Source organism: Molossus molossus, unplaced genomic scaffold (genome assembly GCF_014108415.1).
Source record: "Molossus molossus isolate mMolMol1 unplaced genomic scaffold, mMolMol1.p scaffold_m16_p_20, whole genome shotgun sequence".
In the NCBI taxonomy this organism is placed as follows: Eukaryota; Metazoa; Chordata; class Mammalia; order Chiroptera; family Molossidae; genus Molossus; species Molossus molossus.
This window is the reverse complement of record NW_023425356.1, coordinates 23,617,063-23,641,100: the sequence shown is the minus strand read 5'-3', so window position 1 is coordinate 23,641,100 and position 24,038 is coordinate 23,617,063. Positions and strand designations below refer to the sequence as shown.

The following is a 24,038-nucleotide window of genomic DNA, read 5'->3' as shown; positions in this document are numbered from 1 at the left end:
TTTTTAACTGAATGAAAATGAAAAACAATATCAAAACTGGTAAAATGCAAGCAAAGAATCGCCTAAGGAGAAATGTATAGTACTAAAAGCTTATATTAAAAAATAAGAAAGATCACAAATTAATGACCCCAGCTTTGACATTAAAGAAAAACAGAAGAAAATTAAATCCAAAGAAAATAGAACAAAACAAGTAATAAAGATTAGAGCAGAAATCAATGAAAGTGAAAAACACTTTTAAAAATCAATAAAACTAATGTCTGATTCTCTGAAAGGATCAATAAAACTGACAAACATCCTGCATGACTGACAAAGAAAAAGAAAGAAAAGACAAAAATTACCGGTATCAGGAATAAAATGGGATATCACTACTGACCCTGAAGACAGCAAAAAGATAATAAGGGAATATTAAGAACAACTCTAGCCTGGTCAGTGTGGCTCAGTGGATTGAGCATCGCCCCATGGACTGAGAGGTCCCAGTTCGATTCTCAGTCAGGGCACATGCCCGGGTTGCAAGTAGGGGGCATGTAGGAGGCAGCTGATTGATGTTTCTCTCTCACACTGATGTTTCTCTCTCTCTCTCCCCCTTCCTCTCTCTAAAAAATCAATTAAAATTTTTTTAAAAGAACTCTACACATTTATATACAAATACAATACATAGAAAAAAATTCCTCAAAAAAAAATACAAACTATCACAACTCACCCAATCTGAAATAGCTCATTTGAATAGCCCCACAACTATTGTAGAAATTGAATTAATAAGTAAAAGCCTTCCAAAAGAGAAATATCCAAGCCTAGATGGTTTCATTGTAAAATTCTACCAAACATTTAAGGGAGAATTAACATCAATTCTACCCAGTCTCTTCCATGAGGAGGGAACACTTCCCAATTCATTTTATATAGCTAGTCTATTATCACGTTACTAAAACCAGACAAAGTACAAAACAAGAAAACCACAAACCAATGTCCTTCATGAAAATAGATGCAAAACCCTTAAAAAAGTATTAGCAAATAGAATTTAGTAATACATAAAAATAATTATACACCATGAACAAGGGGGGTTTATTCCAGGAATGCAAAACTAGTTCAATATTTGTAAAGTCCATCAATGTGATCTACCACATTAACAGGCTAAAGAAGAAAAATCTCATGATTATATCATTCAATACCAAAAAAAAAAACCATTTGACAAAATTTAACATGTGTTATATAGGCTGCATTATATCCCCCTAAGAAGGATATGATGAAGTCCTAACCCCAGTACCTCAGAATGTGACCTTGTTGGGAAATAAAGTTTTTATAGAGGTAATCAAGTTAAAATGAGGTCACTAAGGTGTATCTTAAGCCAGTATGAATGACTTCCCTTATGAAAAGAGGAAATTTGAACACAAAGACAGCCACAGAAGGAAGACAATGTGAAGACACACAAGGAGAATGCCATGTGCAGACAGAACACTGGAGCGATGCATCTATAAGCCAAAGGATGCCAAAGATTGCTGGCAAACCATCAGAAGCTAGGAAGAGGGAAAAAATGACCCCCCACCACCACCCAGTTTTCAGAAGAAGCTTTGTCCTATGGACACCTTGATTTTTGGACTTCCAGCCTCCAGAACTGTGAGACAATAAAATTCCGTTGTTCTAAGTCACCCAGTTGGTGGTATTTGTTACAGAAGTCCTAGAAAATTAGTACAACACCCATTCATGACAAAAACTCTCAGAAATATAGAAATAGAAGAGAACTTCCTCAACTTGATAAAGAGCATCTACAAAAAAACCCCTACAGATGACATTATACTTTATAGTGAAAGACTAAATGCTTTCCACCATAAAAGAATAAGGCAAGCCTGGCCCGTGTGGCTCAGTGATTGAGCGTCGACCCATGCACCAAGAGGTCACCAGTTCAATTCCTGGTCTGGGCACATGCCCAGGTTGTGGGCCAAATCCCCAGGGTGGGGCATGCAGGAGGCGGCCAACTGATGTTCTCTCTCATCGATGTTTCTCTCTCTCTCTCCCTCTCCCTTCCTCTCTCTCTAAAATCAATAAAATTAAAAAAAAAAATTTTAAGAATAAGGCAAGATGTCCATTCTCACTACTCTAATTCAACATAGTAGTGGAAATTCTAGCCAGTGCTAAGGCAAGAAAAAGAAACAGAAGGCTTATAGATCAGAAAGGAAAAAATAAAAATGGCCCTATTTACAAATGACATGATTGTCTACATAGAAAATTCCAAGGAATCTACCAAAAAAAAAAAACTAATAGGTGAACTCAACAAAGTCACAGGACATAAGATAAACATACAAAGATCAATTATATTTTTATATACTACCAATGAACAAGTGAACACAGAAATAAAAAAATATTACGCCATTTATAATCACTCAAATAAAATGAAATAAGTGTAAATCTAACAGAACATGCTAGGACTTATATGCTGAAAACTACACAATGCTGAAGAAAGAAATCAAAAAAGATCTGAATAAATGGAAATACATACTGTGTTCATAGACTGGAATACTCAACATATAATAAAGATGTCAATTCTCCTTAAACTAACATATAGGTTTAACACATGTCCTATCAAAATCCCAGCACATTTTTTTGCAGGTATAGACAAGATTATTCTAAAACCTATATACAAAGTCAAAGGTAGTAGAACAGCTAAAACAATCTGGAAAAGAATAATAAAGTAGGAGGAATCAGTCTACTCAATTTCAAAACTTCTTATAGCTACAGTAACTAAGACTATGGTATTGGCAAAGACACATAAATCAATGGAAAAAACTGAGAACCCAGAAATAAATTCACACAAATATGATCAACTGATTTTTGATAAAGCTGAAAAAGCAATATAATGGTGGAAATATAGCCTTCTCAAAAAGTGTGTTGGGCCCTGGCCGGTTTGGCTCAGCGGTTAGAGCGTCGGCCTGCAGTCCTGAGAGACCCGGGTTCGGTTCCCGCTAAGGGCATGTACCTCGGTTGCAGTTTGTCCCCGGCCCTGGTTGGTTGTGCGGGTGGCAGCCACTCGATGTGTTCCTTTCACGTCGATGTTTCTCTCTCTCTCTGTTCCTCTCTCTCCCTCCCACTCTACCTGAACAAAACAAACAAAAAAAAAAGTGTGCTGGAACAACTGGACATCTACAGGCAAATAAAAAAATGAAACTCAAGTTTCACAGCTTTTACAAAAATTAACTCAGAACAGATTACAAACTTAAAAATAAAACATTTTTAATAAAAAGATAGGAGAAAATCTGCGGGATCTAGGGCTGGCTAAAAATTTCTTAGACTTGGCAAAGAAAAAAAAAGCACCATTCATAAAAGAAAAAATAGGATAAATTAGACTCCATCAAAATGTAAAACTTTCGCTCTGCAACCCAAAAAAAACCTGATAAAAGGATGAAAAATGAGTTATACAGTAGGAGAAAATATCTGCAAACCATATATCCAACAAAAGACTAGTATCTATAATTTATAAAGAACTCTCAAAACTCGGCAGCAAGAAAACAATCCAATTGGAACGTGGGCAAAAGAAATGAAGAGACAGTTCATCAAAGAGGTTATACAGATGGCACAGTACATGAAAAGATGCTCAACATCATTAGCATTAGGAAAATGCAAATTAAAACCACAATAAGACATCACTACAGTAACCTGTCAGAATGGCTAAAATAGAAAAACAGTGACATCAAATGCTGGAGCGGAGGCAGAGAACCCCTCAGACATTCCTAGCAGGAATATAAAATTGTACAGCTGCTCTGAAAATAGTTTGGTTGTTTCTTTAAAAAGTAAATATGTAACAAATATACCACTCAGCAAGTAAAATTTTGGGCATTTATCCCAAAGAAACATGCCAATTGTATATACATGAATGTTTAGTAACTTTATTTATAATTGGCCAAAAACTGAAAACAATCTAGATGTCCTTCAGCAGGTGAATGGTTAAGCAAATTGGTACATCCATACCATGGACTACTACTCAGCCTTAAAAAGGAGTAAACTATTGATATATATGTAACAACCTGGGTGAATCTCCAAAAAATCATGCTGAGTGAAAAGAGCCATTCCCAAAAGGTTCCATACTGTATATTTCTATTTATATAACATTCTTAAAATTATAGAAATGGAGAACAGATTAGTTGTAGGCAGGGGTTGAGTTGGGGATGGGGTTGGTTATAAAAAGGCAACATAAGGAATCCTTGTAGCAACGGAAATGCTTTGTATCTTGACTGTATCAGTGTCAATATCCTGGTGGTGATATTGTTTGCAAGGTGTTACCAATGGCAGGGGAAGTGGGAAAAGAGTACAAGGGATCTCTCTGTATTGTTTCTTACAACTGCATGTGAATCAACAATAATCTCAAAACATAATGTTTAATTGGGGAGGGAGGAGCATTCTTAGCTTGCCAGCAGCATAAAAACAGGCAGTGGACAGGATTTGAACCACTGGCCAAAGTTTGCCAATCCCTTTCCTGACCCTTTGGTTGGTTGTATTGGTGCAAATATTTTCTCCCAGTTTTTGGCTTGAATTTATCTTCCTTTATATTATCTTTCAAAAAAGAGAAAGTCTTAATTTTAATTTTTTTTTTATCCTCACCCGAGGACATTTTTTTTCCCATTTTTTGTTCAGATAGAGTGGGAGGGAGAGAGAGGAAGAGAGAGAGAGAGAGAGAGAGAGAGAGAGAGAGAGAGAGAAACATCGACGTGAAAGGGACACATCTAGTGGCTGCCACCCTCACGACCAACCAGGGCCGGGGACAAACTGCAACCGAGGTACATGCTCCTAGTGGGAACCGAACCCGGGTCTCTCTGGACCTCAGGTCGACGCTCTAACCGCTGAGCCAAACTGGCCAGGGAGAGAAAGTCTTCATTTTAAATCATCCATTAATCCAAATGCAAATGATTTTGGTATACCTGATCTTATATATTCAGCTACCTTGTTAAACTGCCATTTCTAATAATTTATATATTAAAGTTTTTCTACATATAGCAACATAATCTGTAAATAATGACATTTTTGTTTCTCCTGTTCCAAAATGTATGCCTTTAATTAATTTTTCTTTTCTTCCTGGACAAACTAGAACCTTAACTATATGCTGAACAGAAGGGGTGATCACGGTGGGCATCCTTGTCTTGTTCTGGGTTTGTTTTTAATCCTCACCCAAGGATATTTTTCTATTTATCTTCAGACAGAATGGGAGGGAGGAGGGGAGAGAGAGAAAGAAACATCAACATCAACAGGTTGCTTCCAACACAATCCTGACCAGGGTCTGGGACAAACCACAACCAAGGTACGCGCCCTTGGCCAGAATCAAACCTGCTACTCAATGGTCCATGGGCCGATGCTCTAACCAATGACAAAAATCAGCCAGGGCTATTCTGGGTTTTAAAGAGAATGCTGATGGTGTTTCCCCATTAAAATATTTTTTTTCTGTAGGATTTTGGTAAGTCTTTATCATATTAAGAATATTAAGAATCATATTAAGAAATAAGCTATTTCTCTAGCTGCTAAGAATCTTTATTTTTTAAATCATAAATTAGTGGAGAGTTTTATTGAATGCTTTTGCTGTGTCTATTCAAGATTATCATATGGTTTTCATTCTTTACTCTGTTAACATAGTGAAAGACATTTATAGTTTTTCTGGTATTCAACTACTTTTGGCCCTGGCCAGTTTGGCTCAGCAGTTGGAGCATCAGCCCAGGGACCAGAGAGTCCCAGGTTTGGTTCCTGCAAAGGGCACGTACCTTGGTTGCAGTTTGTCCCTGGCCCTGGTTGGAGTCATGTGGGCAGCAACCATTCAATGTGTCTCTCTCATATTGATGTTTCTCTCTCTCTTCCTCCTTCTCTCCCTCCCACTCTATCTGAAGATAAATGCAAAAATGTCCTTGGGTGAGGATTAAAAATAATAATAATAATAATAATAATAAACTACTTTTGTATTTTGTGTAAAAAACTGTCATCATATACTACCTTCATTAGCCAATATTGACTTCATTTTCACAATATTTTATTTAGAAATGTCGCAGGTATATTCACGACTAAAATCGGCTTGTAATTTTTCTTTCTTATGCTATCCTGTCTGGTTTGATATCAAGGTTATACTGGCCTCACAGAATGAACTCTTTGGAAGAATTTATGTAATGTTAGGATTTTTCTGTTCCATGAAAATTTGGTAAAACCTACCTAAAAAACAATCTGGGCTGGTGTTTTGTTTGTGAGATTATAAAGTATGATTCAACTACTTTGTGGTCATAGGACAATCAGGGTTATTGGTTGTTTTTTTTAATGTTTTTTTTCTTTATTAATTTGAGAGAAAGAAAGAAATGGAGTGGGAGAGAGAGATACAAACATCGATGAGAGAGAACATCGAGTGGCTGCCTCCTGCATGCCCCACACTGGGGATTTGGTCCACAACCTGGTCAGGGCACATGCCCAGGTTGTGGGGCCGATTCCAGGAGGTGGCCAATTGATGTTTCTATCTCTCCTTCTCCCTTCTCCTCTGTCTAATCAATAAACAATTTAATAAATAAATTATATACTTTAAGAAATGTCAACTTCTTCAAATTTTATATTTCCATATTATAGTTATGATATCCTTTTCACTACTAATTTAATTTATGCCCGATTTTCCTTTTTTCTTGATTAATCTTGCTAAAGATTTTTATATTTCACTAATCTCTTTAAAGAATAAAATTTTGGCCTTATTGATACTTTCTATTGTAGCTTTGTTTTTTATGTTTCCCCTCCCCCGGCATTAACATAAAATTGACATATAACTGTAGCTTTGTGTATACATTTTACATTTTAAAAAACCTTCATTTTTAAAGTTTTCTGTCTGCTCTCTATTTGGGTTTATTTTTACTCTTTTTTTTTTTTAATCTTTATTGTTGAATGTAGACTGTATTACAGATGTTCCTCATTTTTCCCCCATTGACCCCACTCCCCACCCCCACCCCCTTCCCGCCTTTCCCCACACTGTCTGTGTCCATTGGCTATGCATATAAGTTCTTTGGTTTATTTCTTCCCACCCCCCAACCCCTTTTCCTTTGAGATTTTTCAGTCTAGCAACCAATTTGTACTTCTTAATCCCTTCACCCTTTTCACCCATTCCCCCAACCCCCCTCCCATCTGGCAATCAACAAAATGTTCTCTGTATCTATGAGAATGTTTCTGTTCTACCTGTTCATTTTGTTTGTAGATTCCATTGTCGATAGATATGTATTCATTGCCATTTTGTTTGTTCATATATTTTATCTTTTTCTTCAAAAAGACCCTTCATCATTTCATATAATAATGGTTTGGTGGTGATGAACTCCTTTAACTTTTTCTTGTCTGGGAAAGTCTTTATATGGCCATTGATTCTAAATGACAGCTTTGCAGGATAGAGTAATTTGGCTGTAGGTTCTTGCTTTTCATTACTGTGAATATTTCTTGCCACTCCCTTCTAGCCTGCAAAGTTTCTTTTGAGAAATCAGCTGACAGTCTTATGGGAACTCCCTTGTAGGTAACTAACTGCTTTCCTCTTGCTGCTTGTTAGATTGTCTCGGTCTTGAACCTTTTGCATTCTGATGATGATGTGTCTTGGTGTGGGCCTCTTGGGGTTCATCTTATTTGGGACTCTTTGTGCTTCCTGGACTTGTATGTCTGTTTCCTTCACCAAGTTAGGAAAGTTTTCTGCCATTATTGTTTCAAACAGGTTTTCAATTTCTTGTTCTCGCTCTTCCCCTTCTGGCACCCCCAACATGCGAATGTTGGCACTCCTGAAGTTGTCCCAGAGGCTCCTTACACTATCCTCATTTTTTTGGATTCTCTTTTATTTATGCTGTTCTGAAGCGTTTTTTGCTTCCTTATATTCCAAATTGAATTTTTTGCTTCTTGGATTTACGTACTCTACTACTGAATCTGTGTAAAATATTCTTTATTTCAATTAATGCCTCCTTCATTTCTGATTGTGCATTCATCATTTCTGACTGGTTCTTTTTTATGCTCTTGAGGCCCTCACTAAGTTCACTGAGGTTCTCACTGAGTTCATTGAGTATCCTTATAAGCAGTATTTTGAACTCAGCATCTGTTAGGTTGCTTATCTCCATTTCGCTTAGTTCTTTTCTTGGGGTTTTGTTCTGTTCTTTCATTTGGCTCCTGTTTCTTTGTCTCCTCATTTTGGCTGCCTCCCTGTGTTTGTTTCAGTGTATTACTTAACGAGCGGTATGGGGCTAGCTCAGACCAGATGCTGCTTGTTTGAAAGAATTTAGGAAAACCTGAAGCAGGATCCAAGACAGGCCAATCCTATGGATAAACAACTGGCATCAGCTTGGGTGGGCCTGAAAGTTGGATGGGGCGGGGTCTCAGGGAGTCACCAGGGCGGGGCTACCAGTGTGAGCCAGGTTGCTGGAGTCCCAGATATGGCCGCTGTCTGCCGCCCAGGGAAGGGCTCACCGAAGGAACAAAGGCCTCCGACAACACGTTTGTCCCAGAGAAAACCCCCGCTCCAGCCTTTGCTCCAGTGCCAAACAGCTCAGTTCTTCCCTGTATGTCTCTGGTGCCCCTCGAGCTGCCTCCCCTCCATGCTTAGAGGGAGAGAGTCCGATAAGTCTGTGCGCGGGCCCTTTAAGGAGCTGCCTGGGGCTCCAGCCGCTTCAGCTTCCCTGAGCCTCAGTTCCCGCTGGTTTTTCCAGGCAGAAGTTATGGGGACTTCTCTTCCTGGCACTGGAACCCTGAGCGGGGCACCTGGTGTGGGAAGGGGACCCCCTCAGTCCTCAAGAAGGACCTTCCCAGCTGAGGTGTCCCTCCTGATTTTTATCTGCCACATGTGGGTGTGGGACCAGCCCGTCTGCCTCCGCCCCTCCTACCAGTCTCTATGTGGCTGCTTCTTTAATTCTGTAGTTGTAGGACTTCCATTCAGCTTGGTTTCAGGCAGTTTTTAATGATGGTTGTTCAGTAGTTTAGCTGTAACTTTGATGTGGTTGTGGGAGGACACAATACCGCTTTACCTACCCCGCCATCTTGACCGGAAGTCTATTTTTACTTAGTTCTTTGATCAACTCCTAGCTCACTAGTCTTGCACCTGTCTTCCCTGCTCATTCAAGCATTCAACACCATCCACGTCCCCGAGAGCACTGTTTGCACTGCATCCCACACCTTTCGATGGGAAGTTATTTTCCGTATTGCTCAGTTCTATGTATTTTTACATTTCTGTTATGATTTCTTTTTTGACCTACATGTTGCTTGCTTTGAAATGTGTTTTTAAATTTTCAAATGTATGGAGACTTGTGTTCATCTTTTGGTAACTTATTCCTAATGTAAAAGTATTGGAAATGTTCCCAGGAAAACGTGTCCATCAGAAAAGCAAGGCAAGCCCCATCATACCCTTTTCTAGTATCGGGTTCTGCCATGACAGAACTTAATTCTCCCACCCCCCAAACAACTCTAAAACTGGACACAATACATGAACTACCCGTTTCAGGCACAGGGCCATTTGCCTGAGGAGAAGGAAGGCACAGGAGGTGAGTGGCGCACTCTCTCTGGCCTTTTCCTGGAGCACTTTACCAACCACAGCACAAGGAAGCAGACCTGAAGCAGTCGCTGGCAGTCTCTCTGGCCAGAAGAAATACAGATAAATGTTTGGGTGACAGGAATTTGTGGGACAGGGTACCAGAGAAGAAGGAGCCACAGAAAAGTTCCAAAACACTAGGGGCTCACCTGGGGTCCTTGGCTGAATCCTAACCGCCCGTGTGCAGGGTAAGTTCTGGGAAGCCTTGGAAAGAAGACCTCTGTAGGGGTGAGGGACAGGAGCTGAGAGAAGAACACAGATACCCGAGGTCTCACAGTGCTGGGTAGACAATGGAGTCCCCCACCCAGCCTGAGTGGTGAGACCTTGGTAAGGTGCACCCTGAGACCCTCACCTGAGACCCTGGAAAGCCAAGCCTTAGGGAAAGGGCTATGCCCAAGAACTAAGGCTCAAACTGACATAGAACAATCCCAAAAAAGAAAATCAACTTAAATAAGATTAAAAAATCGGCCAATAATTTGATTTTTGCTAGAAAAAAAATTAACACTATTTAAATACCATAATATAAAAAGTCTCTACAATATAACATTCACGCTATCCAACATACAATAAAAATTACTGTATTTGTAAAGAAGCCTTGACCCATAATCAAGGAGGTAAATGTCAATAGAAGCAGAGCCACAAATAACCCAGATGTTGAAATTAGCAGAAAATTATTTTATAACTATCATAAATATTTTAAAGAACCTAGAAGAAAAGACAGGCACAATGTGTGAAAAGAAGAAAGATTTTAGCAGAGAACTGGGAAAAAAGAACTACATGGAACTTGAAAAATACACTAAAATGAAAAATACATTCAATGGGCTTAATAACAGATTGAGCAGAGATGAAAAGACTAGAGAATTCCAAAACAGGTCAGTTTGGGAGAGTGGAAACACTATGACTGAACACACACTGAGACCAGTTAACACGGTGGCGTGGGTGTCTCCAGTGGCTCAGGGGACACCTGCAGATCAGGTAGAGGGCTGGGTTCAAGTGGAAGGTGAATTTTGCAAGATATGACCTATATAGTGGGTTAAGGGAGTTACGGGTGTTTGAACTAAGGTAGTTATAACTGTGGAATCTAAGATAAGAAGGGAAGTTAGGAGTAAAGAGAGTGTTGAATAGTGAAGAAATGGTGGGGGCAGTGAATTTATGGTCCCGATGTGTCTAATCATCGGACTGGGGGCTTTAGTACCTTGCTACTCAAAATATGGTCCTAGGACCTGTAGTTCCAGCACCTGGTAACTGTGCAAACTCTCGGGCCCCAGCCTAGATGCAGTCTATCAGCATCTCTGTGGGCAGGCCTCAAGCTGTTAACAAGGTGGTCAAGTCTATGCTGCTAAAATGTGAGAACCACTCTTTTAGAGTAAGAGAGCTGCACAGATGGGTGGAGGGGCAGAGCAAGATGCTTGAAATGGGTATTTTAGAGCCATTATGAGCAATGACAAGGTCTGAAATATAGCTAGGAGACTGAGAAACTGACCAAATTTTAGAAAAGATCATTAAAAATACAATGGTCTAGAAAATAAGGGGCCGGACTCTCAGACGAATCATCCGCACGGACACCGAATTTGAGGAGAGAAAGGCAGTGAGCCAGAAGCTGAAGTTATCCAGGAGTCAGGGGGCATGACAGAGAGGATGGTAGATGGCTGCTCCAGGAAGGTCAGTAAGCAGCATAAGCTGGCAGTCTGCCCTCCCAAAGAGCTAGGGTTTACAGAGAAAGGAAGAAAATAGTATGGAACTAGCAAGGGGGCCACCTCTGTCAACCTACTGTGGTGATTCCAATCCACCTCTCAACTCTCATCTCCCACTTCTCCAGCTTGGCCGACCTTGTTAACGGCCTATCAACGGCCTGTCAGTATGCCTTCTCTCCTTCCTCACTGACAAGTTTAACAACAATGTGCCGTTTTCAAAAACTACATTTTCCACCCTCCTTTGCATTTAAGGCCACAAGCTGCAGTTTTCTACAAGAAAACCTAAGCAGGACTGTGGTCAGGCATCTGAGAATGTGCCTTTTATGAGGACATAGGCCCTCGACCCTTTGCCTCTCCCCTTCTTCCTGCCTGGAAACTTGATAACATCATGGAGTTTCCATACAACCTTGGACTCCCTACCTCCTGAATTCCTCTACAGGAAAGAAAAAAAAACAGCTAACTTGTTTAAGTCACCATGGTTCAGATTTCCTCATGTATGCCGCCAAGTCCGTCTCTAACAAGTCAGGCTCCAAAGTGGAGTCCTTTGTTCCTGGTTCACCTCTGCCTGCCTAGAACGGGCCTGCCTCACCTGAGGGAAGCTCTGGGGGTGAGTTAGGGGCCTTCCCTTCTCTGTCCATAAAGGCAGCCCCCACCATGCACCAGCAGCATTAACTGCCTCCTTCCCCTACCTCACATCTTGACATTGAGTCTTCCTGCCAAGAAGGACCAGATTTTGTTCCCTTTTGTCTTAACCTCACAGCCGCAGCCAGAACAAGGCTGTGCAAGCAACAGATACTCAATATTTGCTACATTGAATGATTAAACATCTCAAATCAATATCCAAGGTCAAAAAAGCCCTGACTGAATTGCCTAGTATCCATTTTTGTCCTTGCCCAGAACACAGCCTCCCCTTTATTTAAAGATTCCAACTACTTTTCTGTACCTGACCTTGCCTCTGACTGTTAAAGGTCATGAAGTTTCTCTAATTTCATCCAAGCCCCCGCCTTCTCCACAGTAAGACAGGCTGAAGGAGGAGGTCTGCAGCCCCCTGCAGAGTGAGTGCAAAGCCACCAGAGCGTGGACCTGGAGCAGGTACCTGCAGCTCCTGAGGCCTCGCGGCCACACCAGGGGTCCTCTTGGGAGAGCTTCTGTTGGAATTCACGTACAGTTTTTTATTGTGGAAAGGCTTTCCATTCAGCTCCTGGATCACAAGCGCCACTTTCTGCACAGAGCCCAGATCCACAAATGCAAAGCTGCAAAGGAAGGAGACAGGGCAGCTCTGAGCACGTCACAGGCCAGAGCTGCAGGAGGGTGCCAAGCCTGAACGCAGGTATTCTCTTCTCCCCTTCCACAGACACACAGACACACACTTGTTTGTGTCCAGATACACAAACAAGTCACTGAGGCCCAGACTTGGGCTGGGCTGGGTGGCAGGGATCAGAAGACATGGGATCATTCTAACGCTAAACACCATCTGGCTACATAGGGCTTTGGGCTTCTTTTATACTACTCCCCCCAAAAGTTCAAAGCACGTTTACTGCCTTGAAAATATGAGTTGGTCCACTTTCCCAGGGCAACCAAGGCTAAGGAAGGTTCGGTCACTTACCTCAAGTCACAATACAGAGCAAAGACGTTACCAAAAATAGACTCAGGTCTCCGGACTTCTAAACCAGGTTGTGTGGACAAGACAGCATTAGCTGCCAAGTCAAAGGGGACTTCCAAATGTCACTTTGCCAAGTCAAGTGGGTGTGGATTTGGGAGCTCAACAGCTAGTCTGCAATGTCAGTGCATCAGCAAAATGGACCAAAAGGAAAGGAGTTGCTTCCCAAAGAAAACAAAGGAAGTACAGTCATTACCATTTGCAGCCACTCTGGACTTTGTGGACATGGAGCGGGCTGAAGTCCTTCAGAAGGTACCGAATTTCTTCCTACAGTGGCAGGGTTTGAAAGAGAGAGAGACCTGGAGAGAAAACTTACAACTAGTTCTCAAGGTTTTAAATATTTTTTTAATATGTTTTTATTGATTTTTTAGAAAGAGAGAGATAGAAACATCAATGTCAGAGAGAAGTACTTACAGATCAGCTGCCTCCTACACGCCCCTTACTAAGGATTAAGCCCTCAACCTGGACACATGCCCTGACTGGAAATTGAACCAGGACCTCTCAATCCATGGGATGATGCTCAATCCACTGAACCACACTGGCAGAGAATGTTCTGGAGGTTTTGGATCCCCAACCAGCCAATTTGTAATCAACTGAACACATACTTAATGAGAGTCCATTATCTGTTAAGTGATGCAAATACAGAGACAAGAAAGATATCAGCCCTGCCTCCAACTGAAGCTCAGCAGTCCAAGGGGGATAGAGACAAGACAATCAAGTAAAAAGACCATCTCACCCACGGTGATCAATTCCATGATGAGGAAGGGCAGACAGCTGAGAGAGCACACACATGAGTAATGCAAATGTGGAAAAAGAGGTAGGCTCCCAGGAGGGAGTGGCTTTCAATTTATTAGGAATCTAGGCTCTCTCACTTTCATCCCTACCTAGGCAGGAGGCTTGTTTTACCTAACCCTACTGTGCAAGGTCAGCTCAGTCTCGTGTTCACAGAAACCTTCCCTCATTTCTTTCTTCGTGCATCCAGCAGGCATGCAGCAACCATGTGCTCTGTGCAAGCCTGATGCTGAGTGTTCCAGCAGATATCAATGTGAATTCGACATAAGCCTTGCACTCAGGGAGCTTCTAGTTTAGCAGGAACACAGGTGCTCGCCTGTCCAATCCCTGGGCAGGGTGCAGTCTGAGTAAGAGAGGGGGAGAAAAGGGGGAGGCAGTGTGCTGAGGGAGAGTACATATCTCTGGTCAGCCTCCCATTAAGCTGCTCAGACCCACCACACCTTCTTTACAAGTCTCCCTGCCCACTTTTCTCCCTGGAGCCTGACCTCCACTGCCCAGGGCTAGGGTCACCTTCCCCCTCCCTGGACATTTCTCCACACCCACTCTCAACTTGTCCTCCTCATCTGCCCTCAGGCTGTCTCCCTCCCCTGTGGCTCCTGGTCCTACTCCTTCCCACTGGGCTAGCTAGGGCCCCTCAGTCTCCATAAACAGCCCCCCTTTCTTTGAGCTAACAACTTCAGGACCCTGAGACCCTTTTGAGCTACACCCTATTTTTTCTCTCTTCTGCCAAACCTGTAGAAAGAGCCCATCTACTTCTAAAGCCTCTGTTTCCTCTGTCCACTCGCTCCTAACGGCCTACAGTCCAGCCTCCCTGTCCCTGCCCCACTGAAAATGCTTTAAGGTCACAGGGCCCCCCTGCATTTCTGCAGGCCTCCACCCGACTTCTACCCTGACCTCTCCACATAGCTCCTTCCTGCGTCCTCTCCAACGTCCTGCACTTGTCAATTCCGACCGCGATAAAAACCAATTTTTACCTAGAAAATTTTTGTACCTAGAATATTTTGGAAAAAATATGTACCATTTATACAATCTTCTTTTAAAAGCAGCTTTTACCAATCTAAAGTCACTTTGTTGGGTGAGAAAATTAGAAATGCATTATATATAATTCATTTTTCTCAGTCTTCATGTTTATATTACATTTAAATTCAAATTTCCTAATTTGCTTTACTTTTAAATATTTAATATTTATTACACATGAATCTACAAGATGCTGAGCAACAAGCAATTTATAAGTACAAGCAATATATGTTTAGCATTTCCAGTTTATAAAGCACTTTCACCTACCTTATTCCATTTGATCTTTAAAATCACCCTGTGAAGTGCACATTATTATTGTCCTCATTCTCAGAAGGACAAAATAATATTGGATCAAAAGGACTAAGTGACTTCCCTAAGACTATACAGCCAATGTAGAGCCAGGATTTGAACACAGGGATTCTAATGTCAAATCCTAAACTCTTTTCATAATATCATGCAAAACCTCAGCTGTCTTCTCTTCAGGTTTTACCATTATTAAAATAAAACAGGAAACTATTTAATATTTTTGTATCTGCTATAGGAGGTGTTGGGAAACCACAGTCTCGAGCCAAATCTAACCCACCACCATTTTATCAATAAAGTTTTATTGGAACACAACCACACACATTTGTTTACTTATTATCTAGGCTGCTTTCAGGCTACAATCCCAGAGTAGAGTATTTGCGACAGAGGCATATGATCTGCAAAGCATAAAATATTTACTATCTAACCCTTTGCGGGAAAAGTTCGCCAACCCTTGTTCCATAGCAATGGTTCTCAATGTTAACTGCAAATGAGATTCTGCTGGACAGTTACTTTTTCTCTGGGATTGGGATTAAACATTTTTTAAAAGATCCCCAGATGATTTTAATATGCAGCCAAGGTCAAAAACTACTGCAATGTATTGAGCAGATTCAGGAAGTACTCATTTTCAGAAAATGTGGCTTGGAGGTGAGAGGAGAGAAAAACCACCACCACCACCCACAAATACAAAAACAAATAAAATCCTGCCAACGTCTTTACATCTATGGGATTTCAATGTTATCAGTGAGGTCATCCCATCAGCAAATGCTGTTACTACTAACAGTTATCATCAGGAACTCCTAAAATCTGAAGACATGCCCTAACTACGACTTTTCTTCCTGCCCCTTCATACAGTAGTTGTCCCCCCTTATCCATGAGATATACATTCCAAGACCCCCGGGGGATGCCTGAAACTGTGGACAGTACCAAACCCTACATATTTTTTCTATTCATATGTATCTATAATAAAATTTAATTTATAATTAGGCACAATAGAGATGAACAAATATAATGATAAAATAGGACAATTATAACAATATACTGTAATAAAAGTTATGTGAATGTGGTCTCTCTCAAAATATCTTATTGTACTGTACGTACAACATGGATACAATGGACAAAGGGATGATTCCTGTCCCAAGTGGGATAGCACAAAATTTCATCATGCTACTCAGATCAGTGCATAATTTGAAACTTGTTTTTCAAGACTTAATTTTTTTTTATTACTTTATTTTTGTTACAGATGTTTCTCCTTTTCCCCTCATTGTCACCCTCCTCCTGAACCCAACCCTCAAACACACTCAATTTAAAACATATTAATTGTCTATTTCTGGAATTTTTTTTTATTTCTGGAATTTTCTATTTAGTATTTTCAGACTGCAGTTGACTACAGGTAAATGAAACTGTGGAAAGCAAACCTGCAGATAAGCGGAGGCTACTGTAATTTAATATATTTATTCAAAAGTTTTTTGATCCCACATATGAGTGAAATCATATGATACGACACTTGTCTTTCTCTGACTGGCTTATTTCACTTAGAATAATATTCTCCAGGTCCATCCATGCTGTCAAAGGGTAAAATTTCCTTCTTTTTTACAGCCGAGTAGTATTCACTGTGTAAATGTACCACAGCTTTGTTATCCACGCACCTACCGATGGACACCTGGGCTGCTTCCAAATCTTGGCTACGGAATCCAATGAACAAAATGAACTAACAAGAAAAACAGAGACAGACTCAGAGAGAGCAGGCTGGCAGCTCTAGCGGGGAGCACTCAGTGGGGGAGGTGGAGGGACTGAGCAAAAACAGAAAAAAGAGAGGAAGAACTCAAGGTGATGGCGGGGCGTGGGAAGGATAAATGGTGATGGATGGAGACCTGATGGGGTGGTGAACACACAGTACAGTGCACAGATAATGTGCTGCACCTGAAACCTGTAAAATTTTGCTAACCACTGTCACCCCAATAAGTATAATAAATATAATAAAAAGGAAAAAATATAAACAAAATTCATTGCTATGAGATTCTTCTAAAATAAAAAAAAAAATTTTTTAATAAAAGTTTTTGATTGACTATAGATTTAACAGGAGGCTTGGTACATTAAGCTAAAATTGCCTCATGCCCTTTAGGGAATCTTTTACATCTGATTTTAAATAATGAAATTAACTTATTAGAATTTTTTAATTACAAAAGCATTAAATGTTTATTATAGAAAAGTTTTAAAATATGGATAGAGCCCTGGCCAGTTTGCTCAGTGGTTAGAGCGTCAGCCTGCAGTTCAGAGAGACGCGGGTTCGGTTCCCGCTAAGGGCATATACCGCAGTTGCAGTTTGTCCCCAACCCTGGTTGGGTCGTGCGAGTGGCAGCCACTCGATGTGTCCCTTTCACATCGATGTTTCTCTCTCTCTCTCTTCCTCTCTCTCCCTCCCGCTCTATCTGAGTAAAAAATGGAAAAATGGCCCTGGTCAGTTTGACTCAGTGGTTAGAGCATCAGCCTGCAGTCCAGAGAGACCCAGGTTCAGTTCCCGCTAAGGGCGCGTAACTCAGTTGCAGTTGTGCGGGTGGCAGCCACTCGATGTGTCCCTTTCACGTCGATGTTTCTGTCTCTCTCTCTCTCTCTCTCTCTCTCTCTCTTCCTCCCTCCCTCCCTCCCTCCCACTCTATCTGAACAAAAAATGGAAAAATGTCCTCAGGTGAGGATAAAAAAAAAATGTAAAATATGGATAGAGCCCTGGCTGGTGTGCTCAGTGGTTAGAGCATCGGTTGTACACTGAAGGGTCATGGGTTCGATTCCCAGTCAAGGGCATGTACCTGGTTTCCAGTCAAGTGATGTATCTGGTTGCTCCCCAGCCCAGGTTGGGGTTGTGCGGAAAGCAACCAATCCATGTGTCTCTCTTACATAGATGTCTCTCTCTCTTTTTCTCTCTCCACCTCCCTCCTTTCCACTCTCTCTCAATGAAAAAAAATATCCTCAGGTGAAGATTAACAAAAAAATAATAACAAAATAAAATATGGATAGGAAAATAGAAGTAATGCCTATAACCCTACCACCAAAACTGAGCACTGCACATCTATGAAAAGATTATGGGATCAGCCTGGCCAGTGTGGCTCAGTGGAATGAGCATCATCCCATGGACTGAGAGGTCCAGGTTTGATTCCCGGACAGGGCACATGCCTGGGGTGTGGTCAGGAGGAAGCCGATCGATGTTTCTCCCTCACATCGATGTTTCTATCTCTCTCTCCCTTCCTCTTTCTCTAAAAAAAAAATCAATAAAAACATACTTTAAAAAAAGGTTATGGGTCATGCTGTACCTTATACTTTGTAACCTATTTCCCTTAACTGTATATCCCTTTCAACCAATCATTACCTGTACATCTATAGCCTAACAATTATGGCACCAGCACTTATGGACTGCTGACTTTGTGCTAGACAGGTAGTTTATGTGGTTAACTACATGCTAAATAATGCCACACCCATCAGACTGGCAGCAATTTAGCAGCTGGACAACACCAAGCTTTGGCGAGGATGGAGGAGTCCGGGCCACTGCTGGTGTGGGTACGGTCTGTCTCTCCTCCTAGTCAAGCTGTGTGTGTCTCCTGATCCCACACCCAGGTACAGGTCCTAGACACACTCACACATGTGCACACAGACATGCATACAAACTCCTTCACTGAAGCTCTGTTTAAAGTAGCAAAAACTGGGAAGATATTAGTTTGAACCACATGAAACTGACATTTTTGCAGATAAAAACTGGTTGAACAGCAATTTTATATGACACAACCGAAGCATCTGAATGTTGATCGGTTTACATGTGCCAACACGAATACATTTTTTAAAAATATACAAAATGATAAAAGTAGGTCACAAACACAGAGAGAAGAGAAAGGATCCAACAGCTGCCTCTCCATCACCTGAGCTCCCTTCTTCCTAAGGTAACCCGGGGGACTCGGTCATCACCAATCATTGTGACTACCTCCAAGTGGCACATTCAAGCCCTGCGTTCTCTAACCATCGCTCCCACTCTAGTTCTCCAGCTCCACTCTCTGGTAGTGTGATCCTTCAAACCTGCCACTTTCCCACCATCCTGCAAACTACACTCTATCCTGACTCTCCTGGTATCTGTTCTGCCCCACCCCCATCGCACCATGTTCTTGTTTTCCTCTTAGCCAGCTTAGACACCCTGGTTCCTCACTGCATCATGCTCCTTGGGTATACTTCCTGTGTAGAGCACTTCATGACATTCTTACTACATATTGTGTGTGTGTGTGTGTGTGTGTGTGTTAATCTCACTTGAGGATATTTTTCCATTGATTTCTTTTTTAGAGAGGAAGGAAGGGAGGGAGGGAGAGAGAAACATTGATATGAGAGAGACACATTGACTGGTTGCCTCCCACATGACCCTGGCCGGGGCCAGGAATCAAACCTGCAACCCAGGTATGTACCCTTGACTGGGAATCGAACCCGAGACCCTTTGGTCTGAGGACCAATGCTCTAACTATTGAGCCAAAGCAGCCAGGGCCCTACTACATATTCTTAATCCTCAGATTCCCATGCAAAACTACGGCATGTCTGTTTCTCTACTCAAACCTTTCAGACCCTCTATTCAGCTGATAACACTGAGAAGCAATCAAAAGGGGACATCCACACCTTGCATCCCTGTGTGCACCCCTCTATTTGAAAGACCTGTCCTTGCTCTAGATCCTCCACCTCCTGCCTTCTTGAGGCCTCTAAGGCTAAATTACCTCCCTCTCTGCTGCATCAATCCCCCTCTCCACCACACAAGCATACAAGTGAGCTCTCATATTTGCTATCTTAATACAACACATAACACCTTTGACCCCACATCCTCTTCCAGCTACCACCCCATTTTCCCTACTTTTATTACAAAAATCCTTGAAAATTTTGTCCATACTCACTGTCTTCATGCCTCTCATACATTCAATAAATATTTATTTTGTGCCTACTCTGTGTTACAAAATGTTTCAGGTGCAGTGAACAGAGTAAGCAAAAACCTCCTTCCCTCCTGGGGCCTATCTTCTTTGAAGAAGACGGATCATCAGTAAGGTGAATAGGTCCATGGTAAGTTTGACAGCAATAACCGTTAAGAGACATATAAAGTAAGAGAGGGGATAGGAGTGAGGGGCTGCAGTCTAGGGAGAACGGACAGGGAGGGTCCTCTGAGAAGGTGATATCGAGCAAAGGGGCTGACACCTGGGAGAAGAGCATGTGAAGTAGAGGGAACAGCAAGTGCAAAGGCCCTAGAGTGGGGTCAAAGTCTAGAGGGAAGTCCAGTGAGGCTGATGTGGAATAAGCAAGAGAAAGAACATAGGAGATACGGCATAGGCCTGCAGGTTGATCCCCAGCCCCGGTATGGGCACTAATCAATGTGTCTCTCTCACACCCATGTCTGTCTGTCTCTCTCCTCCCCTCCCTCTCTCTCTTCCACCTTCTCTTGAAAACACACACACATACACACCTTTTCAGATTTGTACTGTCCAAATTAGGATCAAAAACAATGTCAACTCATTATATATGGTTTTCATTTCTCTTAAGTCTCTTTTAAATCTCTTTAAATCTGTATCAGATCCCCTACTTTAATTTCTCCCTGACTTTGACTTGTTCCAGAAACCAGGTCAACTGTCCTACAAGAGTACCTCTTCTTTTTTTTTTTTAATCCTCACCCAAGGATATTTTTCTATTTATCTTCAGATAGAGTGGGAGAGAAGGAGAAAGAGGGAGAGAGAGAGAAACATCGACATGAGAGGGACACATGGACTGGTTGCCTCCCACAAGACCCCAACCAGGGCCAGGGACAAACCACAATCTAGGTGCATGCCCTTGACCAGAATCGAACCCAAGACTCTTTGGTCCACGGGCCAATGCTCTAACCACTAAGCCAAACCGGCCAGGGCAAAGAGTACCTCTTCTTTATGGTAGCATTTAACTTAACCTTCTATCCCCATGTTCTTCAAACTAGAAATTCACCATTGAGCTTTTAGATATGTTATTACTTACAATTTTTGGCTAGAATACTTTATAGATGGTGTGCTCTCCTTCAATAACATTGTGTCATTTTAGGGGGCTTCTATCTGGTTATCTCACTTTTAGTGATAAATTAGCAAGTTCCAACAGTGACAGCCTGATCCCACCACTGTAAAACTACCCATCAATACTTGACCTAATGAAGTTACCATGTTCTAATTAACTACCATCTAAAACGGGTTTTTTTTTTACTATGGTTTGCCTAATGATGATTTTATAATTCTATTTCTTCTGTATTAATGAGTTGGAGTTCCTTTGTAAAGAAAAACTTTCCCTCATCCACTAAGGGCCATTTGCCCTGAAATAGCATTTATGTGGAAAAGCAAGATTAACACTTATTCTTTCCCTTTAATTATCAAGTTTTATGTTAACAAACTATTGTCTTTCTACTTTCAATTGTGCCCAGTGAGACATTCACTCATCACACCTCAATGAAGACCCTACTTACAGGATACAGGACCAAGGCAAGACGGTCTTTGGGGTCCTTATACTCAATGGAATCTGTCAGGCCTTCCTTTAAATTATTCAGAATTTTATAGTAAATTTTATCTTGTTATTCCAACAGAGTCAATTCATAACCATAAAAAAATGTGTCCAGTTTTGTTTTCTTTTTTCCATTAGGTATCATTATAAATTATTGCTTTTTTATCATTGAGGAATTTTAATCAAACGTAGTCATTAGTATATTTTATGCACAAATTGTCCCATCTTTGGCTGTGGGACCTCCTTTTCGCTCGTTCTTGTCTTTTTATTTTTCACTGAGCACAGCACCCACACCAGGAAAATGTATAGGAGAGCATTTGCTCTCCTCCTGTCCCGCTTACTCTTCTTTAGAACAGTAAAGTTATTCATGGACTTTTCTGCTTCAAATAAATTCTAAAATGAGCTTGTCAAGTTCTTTCTAAAAATCTTTGTGTGTTTTGATCAAAATGACATTCAATCAGTACATCATCAATTTAAGAATCATAGCCCTGGCCGGTTTGGCTCAACGGTTAGCACGTTGGCCTGCGGTCCAGAGAGACCCGGGTTTGGTTCCTGCTAAGGGCACGTACCTTGGTTGCAGTTTGTCCCCGGCCCTGGTTGGGTCGTGCGGGTGGCAACCACTCGATGTGTCCCTTTCACGTCGATGTTTCTCTCTCTCTCTCCCCCTCCCACTCTATCTGAACAAAATATCGAAAAATGTCCTCGGGTGAGGATTAAAAAAAAAAGAATCATAAAACTGAGTCTTCTTATCCATAACATGTTATTTCTGTTTACTTAGGTCTTCTTTAATGTCTTTCCATAAAGTCTTATAATTTTCTGTACATACATCTTACAGACCTTTTATTACAATTATTTCTACTTCTTTATATTTTGGTTTCTGTTGTATAGAAATAAAGTTGACGTCTGTATATTTATCTTTTATTCAACCACGCTGCTAAATCTCAATAATTCTAGCATCTAAGATTTTTTTAGGCTTTCAACTTAGGTAATGACCTACAAATAATGACAGTTTTGTATTTTCCTCTCTCTCATACCATTCATTTTTTATTTCCTCACTGTTCTAAGACCTCCCATAAAATATTAAACAGAGCCCTAGCCAGTTTGGCTCAGCGGTTAGAGCGTCAGCCTGTGGTCCGGAGAGACCCGGGTTCGGTTCCTGCTAAGGGCACGTACTTCGGTTGCAGTTTGTCCCCGGCCCTGGTTGGTCGTGCGGGTGGCAGCCACTCGATGTGTCCCTTCACATCGATGTTTCTCTCTCTCTCTCCCTTCCTCTCTCTCCCTCCCACTCTATCTGTACAAAAAATGGAAAAATATCCTCTGGTGAGGATAAAAAAATATATATATATATTAAACAGAAAAGGTGATACAGGTATTCATGTCTTGTTCTTGAGTTTTAAATATTTCTGTTCCCCAAATAATAATAATGTTTTCTGTATATTTTTTCTTGATACACTTAATCAGACTTAGGAAGTTTCCTTGCATTCACAGTTTAAGTGTTTCCTCATGAATTTGGTTTTTAACTTTAAAAAGGCTAGTTTTTGGCTTAAGGTTCCCAGACCACGCAGGTAATATGAATTTAAACCCTAATTCACATAAAACCAGGCCTACTGTTAGGAGACTGCTAGCCCCATGAGCCTCAGACCCAGGCCAAGACAGAACAGCTGCCTCAACACCATTCTGGGCCAGCGAGCAAAGGTTCTGTGGTACACCCTTTCACTGACAGTCCAGCCCTTTAAGGATCCTACTTTTGCAGAGGCATCAGTTAACACTCCCTTCCTTACGGAGGCCCAAGGTGTCATCTCCTATCCTGACATGGCCATTATAATCCAAGTCTTTTGTTTTTTGAGGCAGGTACAGACCCTGGGGCATCAACCAGACTCTTCTGGTTTTCAGTTACCTGCTTATTTGGGGCCCTCTAATTTTTCTTACTTTCTTAGGTCTTGGACATGCATTTAAAAGTGGTGTTTCTTAAAACAGATTGCCAGAGGAGGTTAGGGGAGTGGGGGGATTAAGAAGTACAAATTTAGCCCAGCCGGTGTTGCTCAGTGGATTGAGCTCCTGCCATGGACTGAGAGGTCCCAGTTCAATTCCAGGTCAAGGCACATGCCCAGGTTGTGGGCTCAATCCCCAGTAGGGGGCGTGCAGGAGGCAGCTGATTGATGTTTCTGTCTCACATGGATGTTTCTATCTCTCCCTTCCACTCTCTCTAAAAAATCAATAAAAATATATTTTTTAATAAAAGTACAAATTTATAGTTACAGAATAGTTATGGTAAAGTACATGACAGGGAATATAGTCAATAATATTGTAATAACTATGTATGGTGCCGGATGGCTACTGGAAATATTGGGGGAAACACTTTGTAAAGTATATGATTGTCTAGCCAATCATGCTGCACACCTGAAACTAATACAAAATAATATTGAATGTAAGCTGTAATTGAAAATAAAATTTTAAAATAAATAAATAAAAGTGGTGTTTCTTATATTTTAACCTCTATTTCAAGTAT

At 41.2% G+C, this 24,038-nt stretch overlaps 1 protein-coding gene across 1 annotated transcript in view; it reads right to left on the bottom strand.

Moving 5' to 3' along the window:
* Nucleotides 1-24,038, bottom strand: part of TDRD10 (tudor domain containing 10) — a 41,152-nt gene that overhangs the window by 10,157 nt on the left and 6,957 nt on the right. The window contains exons 5-7 of the mRNA XM_036273257.1: nucleotides 13,092-13,162; nucleotides 12,332-12,488; nucleotides 9,691-9,783 (exon numbers count right to left, since the gene is read on the bottom strand). Of these exons, the coding sequence (XP_036129150.1) occupies nucleotides 9,691-9,783; nucleotides 12,332-12,488; nucleotides 13,092-13,162 (321 nt within the window). The remainder of the gene's footprint in view (nucleotides 1-9,690; nucleotides 9,784-12,331; nucleotides 12,489-13,091; nucleotides 13,163-24,038) is intronic.